Source organism: Pseudophryne corroboree, chromosome 9 (genome assembly GCF_028390025.1).
Source record: "Pseudophryne corroboree isolate aPseCor3 chromosome 9, aPseCor3.hap2, whole genome shotgun sequence".
In the NCBI taxonomy this organism is placed as follows: domain Eukaryota; kingdom Metazoa; phylum Chordata; class Amphibia; order Anura; family Myobatrachidae; genus Pseudophryne; species Pseudophryne corroboree.
Genome location: NC_086452.1, coordinates 52,256,438 through 52,272,113, shown reverse-complemented (window position 1 = coordinate 52,272,113; position 15,676 = coordinate 52,256,438). Strand labels below are relative to the sequence as shown.

Sequence of the window (15,676 nt, the reverse complement as noted above, 5' to 3'; positions counted from 1 at the left end):
TTATCACTCACAGTGAAATGTATTACTCATTGATAAACAAGGGCAATAGTTTGGAATCAATAAAATTGTGTCTTGATCATCTGGTACAGCTTGTGATAAACTGTAGAAAATAAGATTTTACTTACCGGTAAATCTATTTCTCGTAGTCCGTAGAGGATGCTGGGACTCCGCAAGGACCATGGGGATTAGACGGGCTCCGCAGGAGATAGGGCACTTTAAGAAAGCTTTGGACTCTGGGTGTGCACTGGCTCCTCCCTCTATGCCCTCCTCCAGACCTCAGTTAGGGAAACTGTGCCCAGAGGAGATGGACAGTACGAGGAAGGATTTTTGTAAATCTAAGGGCGAGATCCATACCAGCCACACCAATCACACCGTATAACTTGTGATACACTACCCAGTCAACAGTATGAACAACAACATAGCCTCGGTTCAACCGATAAACTATAACATAACCCTTATGTAAGCAACAACTATATACAAGTCTTGCAGAAGAAGTCCGCACTTGGGACGGGCGCCCAGCATCCTCTACGGACTACGAGAAATAGATTTACCGGTAAGTAAAATCTTATTTTCTCTAACGTCCTTGAGGATGCTGGGACTCCGTAAGGACCATGGGAATTATACCAAAGCTCCCAAACGGGCGGGAGAGTGCGGATGACTCTGCAGCACCGATTGAGCAAACAGGAGGTCCTCCTCAGCCAGGGTATCAAACTTATAGAACTTTGCAAAGGTGTTGGCCCCGACCAAGTAGCTGCTCGGCACAACTGTAATGCCGAGACCCCTCGGGCAGTCGCCCAAGAAGAGCCCACTTTCCTAGTGGAATGGGCCTTAACCGATTTAGGCAATGGCAAACCTGCCGTAGAATGCGCCTGCTGAATCGTGTTACAGATCCAGCGAGCAATAGTCTGCTTTGAAGCAGGAGCGCCAACCTTGTTGGCCGCATACAGAACAAACAGAGCTTCAGTCTTCCTGATTCTAGCCGTTCTGGTCACATAAATCTTCAAAGCCCTGACCACATCCAGGGACTCGGAATCCTCCAAGTCCCGTGTAGCTACAGGCACGACAATAGGTTGGTTCACATGAAAAGATGAGACCACTTTTGGCAGAAAGTGAGGACGAGTCCTCAACTCTGCCCTCTCCACGTGAAAAACCAAGTATGGGCTTTTATGTGATAAAGCCGCCAATTCTGAAACACGTCTTGCCGAAGCTAATGCCAACAACATGACCACTTTCCACGTGAGGTATTTCAACTCCACAGTTTTGAGTGGTTCAAACCAAGGTGACTTGAGGAAACTTAACACCACGTTAAGATCCCAAGGCGCCACCGGAGGCACAAAGGGAGGCTGAATATGCAGCACACCATTCACAAAAGTCTGTACTTCAGGAAGAGAGGCTAATTCTCTTTGAAAGAAAATGGATAAGGCCGAAATTTGGACCTTTATAGACCCTAATTTTAGGCCCAAAGTCACTCCTGTTTGAAGGAAGTGAAGTAGACGGCCCAAATGGAACTCCTCCGTAGGAGCAGCTCTGGCCTCACACCAAGAAACATATTTTCGCCATATACGGTGATAATGTTTTAACGTCACGTCTTTCCTAGCCTTGATCAGGGTAGGAATGACCTCCTCCGGAATCCCTTTTTCCGCTAGGATCCGGCGTTCAACCGCCATGCCGTCAAACGCAGCCGCGGTAAGTCTTGGAACAGACAGGGCCCCTGCCGCAGCAGGTCCTGCCTTAGAGGAAGAGGCCACGGATCTTCTGTGAGCAACTCTTGCAGCTCCGGATACCAAGTCCTCCGTGGCCAATCTGGAACAATGAGGATTGTTCTGACCCTGCTTATTCTTATTATTCTCAACACTTTGGGTATGAGAGGAAGAGGAGGAAACACATAGACCGATCTGAACACCCAAGGTGTCACCAGAGCGTCTACCGCTACCGCCTGAGGGTCCCTTGACCTGGCACAATACCGCTTTAGCTTTTTGTTGAGACGGGATGCCATCATGTCTATTTGAGGCAGTCCCCACCGACCCGTGATCTGTGCGAAGACTTCTTGATGAAGTCCCCACTCTCCCGGATGCATGTCGTGCCTGCTGAGGAAGTCCGCTTCCCAGTTGTCCACCCCCGGGATGAACACTGCAGATAGCGCGCTTACATGGCCTTCCGCCCAGCGTAGAATCCTGGTCGCTTCTGCCATGGCCACTCTGCTCCTTGTTCCGCCTTGGCGGTTTATATGAGCCACTGCCGTGACATTGTCTGACTGAATCAGAACCGTTTTTTCCCGAAGCAATTCCTCCGCTTGACGCAGGGCGTTGTATATGGCCCTCAACTCCAGGACATTGATGTGGAGACAAGTCTCTAGATTTGACCAGAGACCTTGGAAATTTCTTCCCAGTGTGACTGCTCCCCAGCCTCGGAGGCTTGCGTCCATGGTCACCAGGACCCAGTCCTGAATGCCGAACCTGCGACCCTCTAGTAGGTGAGCACTGTGCAGCCACCACAGGAGAGATACCCAGGTCCTGGGAGACAGGGTGATCCTTCGATGCATTTGTAAATGGGACCCGGACCACTTGTCCAAGAGGTCCCATTGAAAAGTCCTCGCATGGAACTGGCGAAAGGGATGGCCTCGTATGAAGCCACCATCTTCCCCAGGACCCGCGTGCAATGATGCACTGAAACCTGTTTTGGTTTTAATAGGTTTCTGACCAGGGCTATGAGCTCCTGAACCTTTTCGATCGGAAGAAAAACCTTTTTCTGGTCTGTGTCTAGAATCAGGCCCAAAAAAGTCAGACGCGTTGTAGGGACTAGCTGGGACTTCGGTATATTGAGAATCCAGCCGTGTAACTGCAACGTCTTCATGGACAGAGACACGCTGTCCAGCAACTTCTCCCGAGATCTCGCCTTTATGAGGAGATCGTCCAAGTATGGGATAATTGTGACCCCCTGCCTGCGCAGGAGCACTATAATTTCCGCCATTACCTTGGTGAAACTTCTCGGGCCGTTGAAAGACCAAACGGCAACGTCTGAAATTGGTAGTGACAATCCTGTACTGCCAATCTCAGAAACGCCTGATGAGGGGGGAATATCGGAACATGAAGGTACGCATCATTTATGTCCAGGGACACCATCCAATCCCCCCCCTCCAGGCTGGCGATGACCGCCCTGAGTGATTCCATTTTGAACTTGAACCTCTTCAAGTACAGGTTCAGGGATTTTAGGTTTAAAATGGGTCTGACCGAACCGTCCGGTTTCGGGACCACAAACAGGGTTGAGTAATATCCCTCTCCTTGCTGGAGATGAGGAACTGTGACAATCATCTGTTGAATATACAATTTTTGGATTGCTGCCAACACTAGCTCCCTCTCTGACGGGGAAGCCGGCAGAGCCGATTTGAAAAACCGGCGAGGAGGCAAGTCTTCGAATTCCAGCCTGTATCCCTGAGAAACAATCTCTAATGCCCAGGGATCCACCTGCGAGTGAACCCAGACGTGGCTAAAAAACCGAAGATGAGCCCCCACTAGATCTGCCTCCCCCCGGGAAGCACCAGCGTCATGCGGTGGACTTTGCAGACGCAGGGGAGGACTTCTGCTCTTGGGAACTAGCTGTGTGCAGCTTCTTTCCCCTGCCTTTCCCTCTGGCAACAAAGGACGATCCCCGTACCTTTTTGTTTTTATTGGAACGAAAGGACTGCATTTGATAATGAGGTGCCTTTTTTGTATGCTGCGGGGGGACATAAGGTAAGAAATTCGACTTACCAGCCGTAGCAGTAGAGACAAGGTCCGAGAGGCCGTCTCCAAACAACTCCTCCCCTTTGTAAGGCAAGGACTCCATATGCCGCTTTGAATCGGCGTCTCCCGTCCACTGTCGGGTCCACAAGAGCCGCCTAGCAGAAATAGACATAGCATTTATTCTGGAGCTTAATAAACAAATGTCTCTCTGAGCATCTCTCATATACAAGGCAGCATCTCTGATATGCTCTATGGTCATTTGAATGGCATCCCTATCTAAGGTGTCAATCTCCATAGATAAGGAATCTGCCCATGCCACAACCGCACTACAAACCCAGGCCGACGCCATAGCCGGTCTAACAATAGTACCTGAATGAGTGTAAATGTGCTTCATGGTAATTTCCTGCCTGCGATCAGCAGGATCCTTGAGGGAAGCCGTATCCTGAGAAGGCAGTGCCACCTTTTTGGACAAGCGTGTCAGCGCCTTGTCTACTTTAGGTGAAGATTCCCATCGTATCCTATCCGTTTGTGGAAAAGGATACGCCATAAGAATCCTTTTGGGAACTTGTGGTCTCCTATCCGGAGATTCCCAAGCCTTTTCGCACAATTCACTCAGTTCAAATGAGGACGGAAAGGTGACTTCAGGCTTTTTCCCTTTATACATGTGAACCCTCGTGTCAGGGACAGGGGGTTCTTCAGTAATATGCAAAACCTCTTTAATGGCAATAATCATGTACCGAATACCTTTTGCCACCCTCGGCTGTAATTTTGCATCTTCATAGTCGACACTAGAGTCAGTATCCGTGTCGGTATCTGTGTTATCGATCTGGGATATGGTGCGCTTCTGAGACCCCGAAGGGCCTGGCGCCACAGGGACAGGCATGGACTGGCTACCTGACTGATCCCTAGCTTCAGCCTTGTCTAACCTTTTATGCAATAGATTTACATTTGCATTCAAGACATTCAGCATATCCACCCATACCGGTGTCGGCGTTGCCGACGGCGACATGACATTCAAGCACTCCCCCTCCATATTAAGCGAGCCTTCCTCGTCAAACATGTCGACACACGCGTACAGACACTTCACACACACAGGGAACCTCTTTTCTGAAGACAGTATCCTCTTCAAGGCCCTTTGGAGAGACAGAGAGAGAGTATGCCAGCACACACCCCAGCGCAATGACCCTGGAGACCAACAGAAAATGTTTTTCCCCCAGCCGCGCTGTATAATATGTTATCCGCCAATTATGTGACCCCCCTCTCTTTTAAACACCCCTTCACCGTGTGTAAGCAGGGGAGAGTCCGGGGAGCTTCCTCTCAGCGGTGCTGTGGAGAGAAAATGGCGCTGGTGAGTGCTGAGGGAGAAGCCCCGCACCCTCGGCGGCGGGCTTCTGTCCCGTTCAAACTTACTAAAATATGGCGGGGGCTCTTTTATATACATGTACAGTGCCCACCTGTACATGTATATTGTCTTTTGCCATAATAGAGGTGTAATATTGCTGCCCAGGGCGCCCCCCCCTGCGCCCTGCACCCTTACAGTGACCGGAGTATGTGAGGTGTATGGGAGCAATGACGCACAGCTGCAGTGCTGTGCGTTACCTCAGTGAAGTTGAAGGCTTCTGCCGCCTGACGTCTTCTGACTTCGGTTCTTCTGGCTCTGTGAGGAGAACGGCGGCGCGGCTCTGGGGGTGGACGCCCAGTAAGAACCTGTGTTCACCCCCTCTGGAGCTAATGGTGTCCAGTAGCCGAGGAAGCAGAGCCCATCTTAGACAAGAAGGTCTGCCCCTCTCTCCTCAGTCCCTCGATGCAGGGAGCCTGTTGCCAGCAGTGCTCCCTGTATAAAAGTAGAAAAAAATCCAATCAAAAATGCTTCTAGGCAGAGAACTCAGGAGAGCTCTCTGCAGTGCACCCATCCTGCTCTGGGCACAGTGTAAAACTGAGGTCTGGAGGAGGGGCATAGAGGGAGGAGCCAGTGCACACCCAGAGTCCAAAGCTTTCTTAAAGTGCCCTATCTCCTGCAGAGCCCGTCTAATCCCCATGGTCCTTACGGAGTCCCAGCATCCTCAAGGACGTTAGAGAAACTTTGTTATGTGTTTCACAGGACATTTTCTGCCTATTATTTTTGGACGATCCTATTGCTGCAATCAGAATAAACAGACTTTTTATCCTTGCAGAGTGCCAGCAGATTTACTAAAGCCCAAACTGATGAATAGAACTGAACAGTGAATCAATGCTTTTTCTATTACAGGAACACCGGGTTTAAAAAGCGCAAAACCTCCGCTAAACTTGCCCAATTAAATAACCTGCCTCTGGCTGGCGGGTTTGAAGAAGGCAATAGGATCTCTGTAAAAAACAAGACTACAGGCTTTGTAAATTTAGCGCTGACTGCACATTCAAATAGTGTTTTGTTTAAGCACTCTAACGGACCACACAACAATGGAATACAAGGGGCTTCTGAAAGTGCGTTACCCACCCATCCACTTAGGAGTACAAGTCTAGCAGCGGCCAATAAAACCCACTCTTCACAAAAGGGACTTTCATTGATCTCCCTCACACGTTGCATGTTCCCGGTTTTTATCTACAATAAATGGGTAAATTGCCGAGTTTTCAGCTAAAACGCCTCTCGTCTTCGATTACTGTACACACCTATGGCCTAAAGTGAAAGCAGATGAGCCTCGGAAACTAGTATGCCGAGATTGTTGCCTTTGTGAAACAGGAATAATTATTTTTATTTTTATTCAGCCCTGGCAGTGGTAATCTACTGTCAGGATGGGCTTCTATTGCCCGTGAAAGTCATGCAACCAAATAATGAAATGCCAGCTTGCTGTGCCCTGGAAGGGGAACCATTTGTTAGGCACATTTCACCATGATGGGAAGAGTCGCTGATTCCATTCTATCCTTGGATATCTGTGTAAACTAGTCTGATATAGAAGAACTACCGGTACTCTGAATTCAGTGGAGCATTAGAAAGGGGCATTCAAGATGCATCTCTCCAGCTGTAGTGGAACTACACATCCCAGCACGCTCTGCCACAGTATTACTATGAGGCCATGCTAAAACTGTGTCAGGGCATGCTGGGATGTGAAGTTCCAACACAACTGGAGTGCCGCATGTTAAACACCCCCAGCAATAGAGTATTTTTACGAGCCAATGGGGGGCTCATTCCGAGTTGATCGCTAGCTGCCGTTGTTCGCTGCGTAGCGATCAGTGAAAAAAACAGCTAATCTGCGCATGCACCGCAATGCACACGCACGTTGTACGGGTATGAAGTCCATTGTGGTTTTGCACTGGTTCTAGCGACTATTCCAATCGCACAGCCAAACGCAAGGAGATTGACAGGAAGTGGGAGTTTCTGGGTGTCAACTGACCGTTTTCTGGGAGTGTTTGGAAAAACGCAGGGGTGGCCGGGCGTTTGCTGGGCGGGTATCTGAGGTCATTACCGCGTCACTCGTCGCTAGGATCATCGCACAGGATAAGTAACTACAGGGCTGGTCTTGTTTTGCACAAAATGTGTTTGCAGCCGCTCGGCTGCACAGGCGTTCGCACTCCTGCAAAGCGAAAATACACTCCCCTGTGGGCGGCGACTATGCGTTTGCACGGCTGCTAAAAGTAGCTAGCGAGCGATCAACTCGGAATGACCCCCAATACTAGGTATCTGGGACAGCAGATGGGCGAATGACCCAGTACAAAGCAATGGTGCCTTTACATAAGCAGGGTGCTATTTACATAAGATCTTACTGCACTCACAGAACAGGCCGTTCTCATATGTAATAAGTCACAGTAACTAAAAGTATGTGTGACATGTCTGCATAGGACACAGGGGGTCATTCAGAGTTGATCGCTCGCTAGCTGCTTTTAGCAGCATTGCACACGCTAGGCCGCCGCCCTCTGGGAGTGTATCTTAGCTTAGCAGAATTGCGAACGAAAGATTAGCAGAATTGCTACTAAAAATTTTCTTGCAGTTTCTGAGCAGCTCCAGACTTACTCCTACACTGCGATCAGCTCAGGCCGTTTAGTTCCTGGCTTGACGTCACAAACACGCCCTGCGTTCGGCCAACCACTCCCCCGTTTCTCCAGACACTCCCGCGTTTTTCCCTGACACGCCTGCGTTTTTTAGCCAACGCCGGGAAAACGGACAGTTACCACCCAGAAACGCCCCTTTCCTGTCAATCATTTACCGAACACCAGTGCGACTGAAAAGCGCCGCAGAAGCCACAGCAAAACAGCTAAGTTTTTAGTAAAATAACTAAGCGCATGCGCCCTGCGTACCTTGCGCATGCGCAGTAAGCGACTAATCGCAGTATAGCGAAAATCGTCAACGAGCGAACAACTCGGAATGACCCCCACTGTCTCTACAGGATCAAATACATGTTTCTGTGCACTTTGCCGGGGGAGGCAGTCGTTAGGTCGACAAGCATTAGGTCGACATACATTGGGTCGACCACTGAAGGTCGACACGCATTAGGTCGACATGATCACTATGTCGACATGGTCTTTAGGTCGACATGCAAAAAGGTCAACATGAGTTATTCACCAGGGCCCCCATTCCGAGTTAATTGCAACAAGCAACTTTTTGCTGCTGGTGCGATCAACTAATCACCGCCTATGGGGGAGTGTATTTTAGCATAGCAGGGCTGCGATCGCTTGTGCAGCCCTGCTATACTAAAAAAATTTCATACAAACAAGACCAGCCCCGGACCTACTTACCCTGTGCGACGTGTCCAGTGATGATGGTCACAACTTTGACGTCACACCTCCGCTCTCCGTTCGCTTGGACACGCCTGCGTTTTACTCACCACTCCCCGAAAACGGCTTCAAACGGTCAGTTGACGCCCCGGAACGCCTTCCTGCTGTCAATCTTCTTGCGGTCGCCTCTGCAACCGCTTTCTTTGCCGTCAGCGTTGTTGCGTCGCCGGGCAACAACGTGCATGCGCATTCCAGACCCGATCGCACCGCTGCAAAGAAGTGCAGCTTGCGATTGGGTCGGAATGAGGGCCCTTGCCTTAAGCATGGCGAGCGAAGCACTAATTGGGGTTCGCCGTCACTTTACGAAGAAAACGACACCAAAAACAGTTAAAAAAAAACTCATGTCGACCTTGTACATATCGACCTTCAGTGGTCGACCAAATGTATATCGACCTAATGAACCACACCTACCGGGGGAGGCAGTCGACAAGCATAGCTGTGTGACCGGCGATCAGGAGACCGCCGCTCACAATACAGACGCCGGGATCGCGCACCCCAAACAATCCCAATAGTCGGCATGCCGACTAACAGGAATTATTCCCACTCGTGGGTGTCCCGGACACCCATAAAGTGGGAATAAAACCTGTGGCGAGCCTCCGAGCCCGCAGCGTGGTGAACAGCAATTAATACATTGTTCAGTTTTACCTGCAGCCCGAAGAGGTACAAGCAAACGGGATCCGGTCTGAAGATCGACAGTGTCTAGGTCGACAATGTTTAGGTCAACCACTATAGGTCGACAATCACTAGGTCGACATGGATGGAAGGTCGACATGGTTTCTAGGTCGACATGTGCTAGGTTGACAGGTCTAAAGGTCGACATGAGTTTTTCCAAAAAAAATTGGGGGGGGGGATTTTTTCATACTTAACGATCCACGTGGACTACGATTGGAACGGTAAAGTGTGCCGAGCGAAGCGGTAGCGGAGCGAAGGCACCATGCCCGAAGCATGGCGAGCCATGCGAGGGGACGCGTGCACTAATTTGGGATCCCGGTCACTCTACGAAGAAAACGACACCAAAAAAAAAAAAAAAAATCCTCATGTCGACCTAAACATTGTCGACCTAGATACTGTCGATAAAACGAACCACACCCCAAGCAAACATTAGCCAAGGTCTTTCTGCTGTCACTTATATATTCATATTGTTACACCATTCTACTTCTATCTGCGCAATGATGTCATCTATTACTTATGGCTCCTCATAACCCATCACACGCTCTAGATCTAGTCAAGGTTGGTCTAAGATGCTGTGGTGGTGTCACACAAGCAGGGAGGTAGAATCCAAGACCCAATGCCAGGTGGCGCTGCCTATCACAGCCAATCATATGCATGCTTCCATTTTCTAACTGCACCAGGAAATTGACAAATAGTTATTGGTTTGCATCAGTTCCACCCTCCGCCCTGGAGTGCCACCTGTAATCCAAAGGAAAGTTCATAGAACACATTTTTAAATTCTAAGTTAACATCTATACACACTACAGATAACAGTACTGCCACCCCGGAACACTCAGCACGTACAATATGTACAGCAAGCCCACACACATACAGACACGGTCTTCCGAGGCCTGGTTAATAGGACGGACACCAATCGCTGGTGACAAGGACACATAAACGTATCATTTATAGAAAACCAGACATCACACTGATCAATGTACTAGTGACGGTGCAGCTGGGAAGCCTATGCGGAGGTCCATGAGGCCAACCTGGTATAGATCTTATACACAGACACGGTCTGATTCTGAGTCACAAGCACAAGCGAATGCAGCAGTGTGCATTGGGCAGTTACCTGTCTGCAACTTTGTGCAAATGGACTGCAAGCGCCTTCCCTTATGCACACCCGTGTGGATGAATGTGCAGGGAGTAAGACCCCCACTTACCATTGTTGTGTCCTTATACAACACTATCGTGTGGCAGCTCTACGGTGTTGCTGGGCAGTATCTTTCGTCGGCAGGCATGGGAGTGGGCATGTCGGGGGTGTGCCAGTGTCAGAAGCTGCTTTGGCAGAAGCATTTCCACTGGCGGCCATGTACCATCAGACATTCTGAGCTACTATAGGGCTGCTCTAATGTTCAATGGTGCAGCCAATGTTTGCTTGATGGTGCAACTATGGGGGTCATCCCGAGTTGATCGAAGCTGGGCTAAATTTAGCACAGCTACGACCATGAACTCAGACATGCGGGGGGACGTCCAGCACAGGGCGCCCCGCATGTCAGTGCTGCCCCATCCCCCGCCGAAGTGCATAGGTATCGCACAGCAGCACTTCAAGAGTAGCTCCCGGCCAGTGCAGCTTTAGCGTGCTGGCCGGGAGCTACTCATCGCTCCCCGGCTCGCAGTGGCTGCGTGTGACGTCACTCAGCCGCTGCGGGCCACTCCCTGCACGGTCCGGCCACACCTGCGTTGGACGGACCGCGCCCACGAAACGGCGTCCCAATGCCGCCGTTTCGCACCCTCCCGCCCATCGACCGCCTCTGCCTGTCAATCAGGTAGAGGCGATCATAGCGCTGCGATCATAGCGCTGCGATGGGTAGCCATGCGCTGGCGCACTGTGGCGCCAGCGCATGCACAGTTCTGACCCAATCGTTAGGCTGCGAAAAACTGCAGCGTGCGGTCAGGTCAGAATGACCCCCTATGTGCGCACCGCAGCAGATTAGATCCGCAGCCGCTGGGCATCTCAGTAGACAGCCCATCAGCTGCAGTGTCAGCATAAATTTGCAATAGTGCTGCGACAAGGGTTGCAGCCACAACTGCAATAGTGTAATGCAAGGAGACTCTTGGCTACAGGCACTGGGCCATATTATGGTCCCAACGGACATGCGGCGCATATCATAAAGTACTTTGGTGATGCACATGTGCAGTACGAGTCTGCGACGGCGGATGCAAGGTGGCATCAGACTGTCAGTGATTGGCTGTCTGATGCAGTTTGGGGACGGCGACGGCCTATGTTTCTCAAAACAGAGGCATGTCACCGCCGTTGCAAGGGAGGGAAGAGTCCAGGACGAACGGAGATTTCTTGGCCTCTTGGCAGGACCTGCGACGGTCGGCTTGCACAACGCCATGGGTTTACGCAGCTGGCCAATGATGTCGTCCTTGGACGCAGCTCGGATCAGTACTGCATGCCCCATGCTGTATCACCATATCAGTGCTGGATCCATATAAGCAGCAGAATCAGCTACTCCAACCACATCTGATTCAGGCCCACTGAGCGGGGTTCCCGTGTTGTACAGCAGAAGGAATCTGAGCACAGTCTCATACATCAGGCTATATTCATAGTGGTGGTGGTCGGCCATAAGTAGCGCCAGTGCCATAACATTTTAAAGAAAAAGCGCTCTATGGCCCTCATTCCGAGTTGTTTGCTCGCTAGCTGCTTTTAGCAGCATTGCACACGCTAAGCCGCCGCCCTCTGGGAGTGTATCTTAGCTTAGCAGAATTGCGAACGTAAGATTAGCAGAATTGCTACTAAATAATTCTTTGCAGTTTCTGAGTAGCTCCAGACTTACTCCTACACTGCGATCAGCTCAGCCCGTTTAGTTCCTGGTTTGACGTCACAAACACGCCCTGCGTTTGGCCAGCCACTCCCCCGTTTCTCCAGACACTCCCGCGTTTTTCCCTGACACGCCTGCGTTTTATAGCCAACACCGTGAAAACGCTGAGTTGCCGCCCAGAAACGCCCCTTTCCTGTCAATCATTTACAGAACAGCAGTACGACTGAAAAGCGTCGTACGAACACCAGCAAATCTACTAAGTTTTTTGTTAAATAACTTAGCGCATGCGCGCTGCGTATCATGCAAATGCGCAGTTAGCAACAAATCGCAGCATAGCGAAAATCGGCAACGAGCGAACAACTCGGAATGACCACCTATATTCATGAACATCTAGTCTTCTCCCTACTCAATGCCAAAACTTGTGAACCTAGCATTAAATGTATCCTTAAAATGTACTGTAAGTATTAAATAATTACCAATATTTAATTTTTTAAATAAAATTCTACACTTTTTTTTTTTTTTTTGCTAATCTGTCCTGATATCCTGTTTTTATATAAAATCAGTGCTGTTTGGAAATGAATATTCTCTCCAGTAAAAGGAAACGGATTCAGGATTTTATAACGTTGGGATGGGGATAGTTATTGTTGCTGATTCATATCGCCAAAGCCCATTGCATGATAACAGACGGGCCACAAAAACCAGCACACCGGCAGCACATACTGTAGTTCTTACATGTAACATGTTATGCACATGCAGCTAAAGCAGAGGTTATGCTCACCACTCCGCCACCTTCCCCTTCCCCCATACTCCACCACACCCAGCAACCCGGTAACCCCCAGTCTATCTCCAGCCTGTGCAAAGCAGTGTTGCGTTGTAATACTACCTGGTTTTCAATTCTTGAAAGATTCCCCACGATACTGACTCCTGCTTATACTCGCTGGGGAAGAGAGAAGACTATTAGCAGCTGCCGAGTTAGTACGCTCGCCGCACCCGGCAGTCCTGCTTCCATGTTAGAGCTGCGCCCTATTTATCGGAGTTATCAATAGGTTAGAGGTAACTTTATAAATGGACTGATAGCGAACATCAAGGAAAGTTGAGCAAAAAGGTTTTTTTCCCTCTTTATAAAGTTGTGCGTCAATGATAATGGGGACAGAGAGATCTTTATTTTTAGACATAAGATACTGTGGGGAGAGAACATCTTTTCTTTGCTTACTCCACTGAGCTAAGGTTAAAGAGCCCCAGACAGCAACACCCAGTGGATGAACATATAGGGGTATATTCAATTGACGTCGAAAGCTGCCGCCTGTCGAAAAGATGTCAGTTTTCAACTTTTTTTTAGGTCGGAAGGGGTTCCAACCTATTCAATATTTTCGACAAGTGGAAAAATTCGACTTGTCGAAAAGCACGTGGATCGGCGGTATAGCTGCCGATCCAAGTGCTTGTGTCGAAAACGGGGCCAAAACTGGCAGGTTTTGGCCCCCTTTTTGACCATCTCAGTCCGACATAAAAAATGTCGGACTGAGATGTGGGACCCAGAGAAGGAGGGGGGGGGGGCCTCGGGGAAACGCGGGCATATAGGGGAGATCAGCGCTACAGCACAGCGCTGCAGCAGGATGTCACACAGCCGCGCGGCGCACACGGCAGCTTCCACCCGGCTCCGGCAAGTGAGGTCATGCTACTGTAGCGCTGATCTCCTCCGTCTGCCGGCGGCTGTCCCCCGCTGGTCTCCCCGCGGCTCCCCCCCCCCCCCCCCCCCCCCCCCCTCCTCCTCCTCCTCTGGGTCCCTACATCTCAATTCAACCTGAACAAGTCAAATTGAGATGGGATAGAATAGAGGTTGTCGGATCCATTCCGACAAATGCATGTCGGAATGGATCCAACGCCAATTGAATATACCCCTTAAAGGCTAATTCAATATTCTTGAAAACTTCTTTTCATAGGGACTTACCGGGATGCAGTTAAAATGCCGGCTGTTGGGATCCCGGCGTTAAGTAGACAGACTCCGGAATACCGACAGCCGGTGAAATACCTACAGACGAAATCCCAGCTGCTGCCGGTATACCCACTTGGTTAGTGGGTCCACGCCACAAACTGAGTGGGAATAGAACCTGTGGCAAGAGCAGCGAACCTGCAAGGGGGCTCACTACCGGGATTCCGGCAGATGGGATACCGTCAGCCAATAAATCATACCGAACCCGACTAACCAATGGCATCGCTGAAAATGCAGCTCATTATAAGTCACTATGAGCTAGTGACATCAACAATTCTTAGTGGATGGATAGGATACACTGTAAGGAATATTGGGGGTCATTCCGAGTTGTTCGCTCATTGCCGATTTTCGCTATACTGCGATTAGTCGCTTACTGCGCATGCGCAAGGTATGCACAGCGCATGCGCTTAGTTATTTTACTAAACACTTAGCTGTACTGTTGTAGCGTCTGCGGCGCTTTTCAGTCGCACTGGTGTTCGGTAAATGATTGACAGGAAAGGGGCGTTTCTGGGCGGCACCTCAGCGTTTTCCCGATGTTGGCTAAAAAACGCAGGCGTGTCAGGGAAAAACGCGGGAGTGTCTGGAGAAACGGGGGAGTGGCTGGACGAACGCAGGGCGCGTTTGTGACGTCAAACCAGGAACGAAACGGCCTGAACTGATCGCAGTGTAGGAGTAAGTCTGGAGCTACTTAGAAACTGCTAAGAAATTTCTATTCGCAATTCTGCTAATCTTTCGTTCGCTATTCTGCTAAGATAATATACACTCCCAGAGGCCGGCGGCCTAGCGTGTGGAATGTTGCTAAAAGCAGCTAGCGAACGAACAACTCGGAATGACCCCCATTGGAAAAAAGTCAAAATTTAAGGAATACATGTGTATATGGCAACCTGTTACCAAACTAAACATTGCGAGAAAAGACTTCTATGATGTGGGAGTAGACTTATTCTATTTGCCAACAGAGCCATAAAGCACGGATGGTGTAGTGGTTAGCATTACTGCCTCACTGAGGACATGAGTTCAATTCCCACTATGGCCATAACTGCGTGGCGTTTGTATACTCTTCCTGTGCTTGCGTGGGTTTCCTCCGGGTACTCCGGTTTCCTCCCACAATCCAAAAATATACTGGTAGGTTAATTGGTTCCAAACAAAATTAGAAGGAATGAAATTCTAGAGGTTAGTAAGACTCACAGAAAGGAGTAATTATGGAGGAGCAAAACAACTGACCTAAAAAAGACGTCACAGGACAATCTCTGCTGCCGAGGACTGACTAGCTGCTCCCGGAGAGCTTCCAGAGGGCAATTATACACATACACCGGGCAGCGCAGGCGGCGGCCAGCGCTCATGTCTTGTAGAGACGACTGCCGGCTGAAGGAGATGTGCGTTTCCCTCCTGTGCTCTACCTCATATCCATTACCTGGTGCGGAGAGAAAGATCACTCACTGTAAGTGGATGTGGCTCGCTTCTAGGGTACACATGGAAAGATTAGACAAATGTAATGGTAAAACAGGAAGGAAGGAAGAAAGGGGGAAGGGGAAGGAAGAAAGGGGGAAGGGGAAGGAAGAAAGGGGGAAGGGGAAGGAAGAAAGGGGGAAGAAAGGGGGAAGAAAGGGGGAAGGAAGGAAGGAAGGAAGGAAGGAAGGAAGGAAGGAAGGAAGGAAGGAAGGAAGGAAGGAAGGAAGGAAGGAAGGAAGGAAGGAAGGAAGGAAGGAAGGAAGGAAGGAAGGAAGGAAGGAAGGAAGGAA

General features: G+C 49.8%; 1 protein-coding gene across 7 annotated transcripts in view; it reads right to left on the bottom strand.

The window, feature by feature from the left end:
• SZT2 (SZT2 subunit of KICSTOR complex) overlaps positions 1-15,676 on the bottom strand; it is a 295,338-nt gene that overhangs the window by 100,485 nt on the left and 179,177 nt on the right. For 5 of the 7 annotated variants that reach the window (XM_063939324.1, XM_063939327.1, XM_063939326.1 and 2 more), the window contains exons 26-27: positions 15,159-15,348; positions 12,831-12,884 (exon numbers count right to left, since the gene is read on the bottom strand). In XM_063939324.1, the coding sequence (XP_063795394.1) occupies positions 12,831-12,884; positions 15,159-15,348 (244 nt within the window). The remainder of the gene's footprint in view (positions 1-12,830; positions 12,885-15,158; positions 15,349-15,676) is intronic. The other 2 variants (XM_063939325.1, XM_063939330.1) reach the window with 1 other exon arrangement.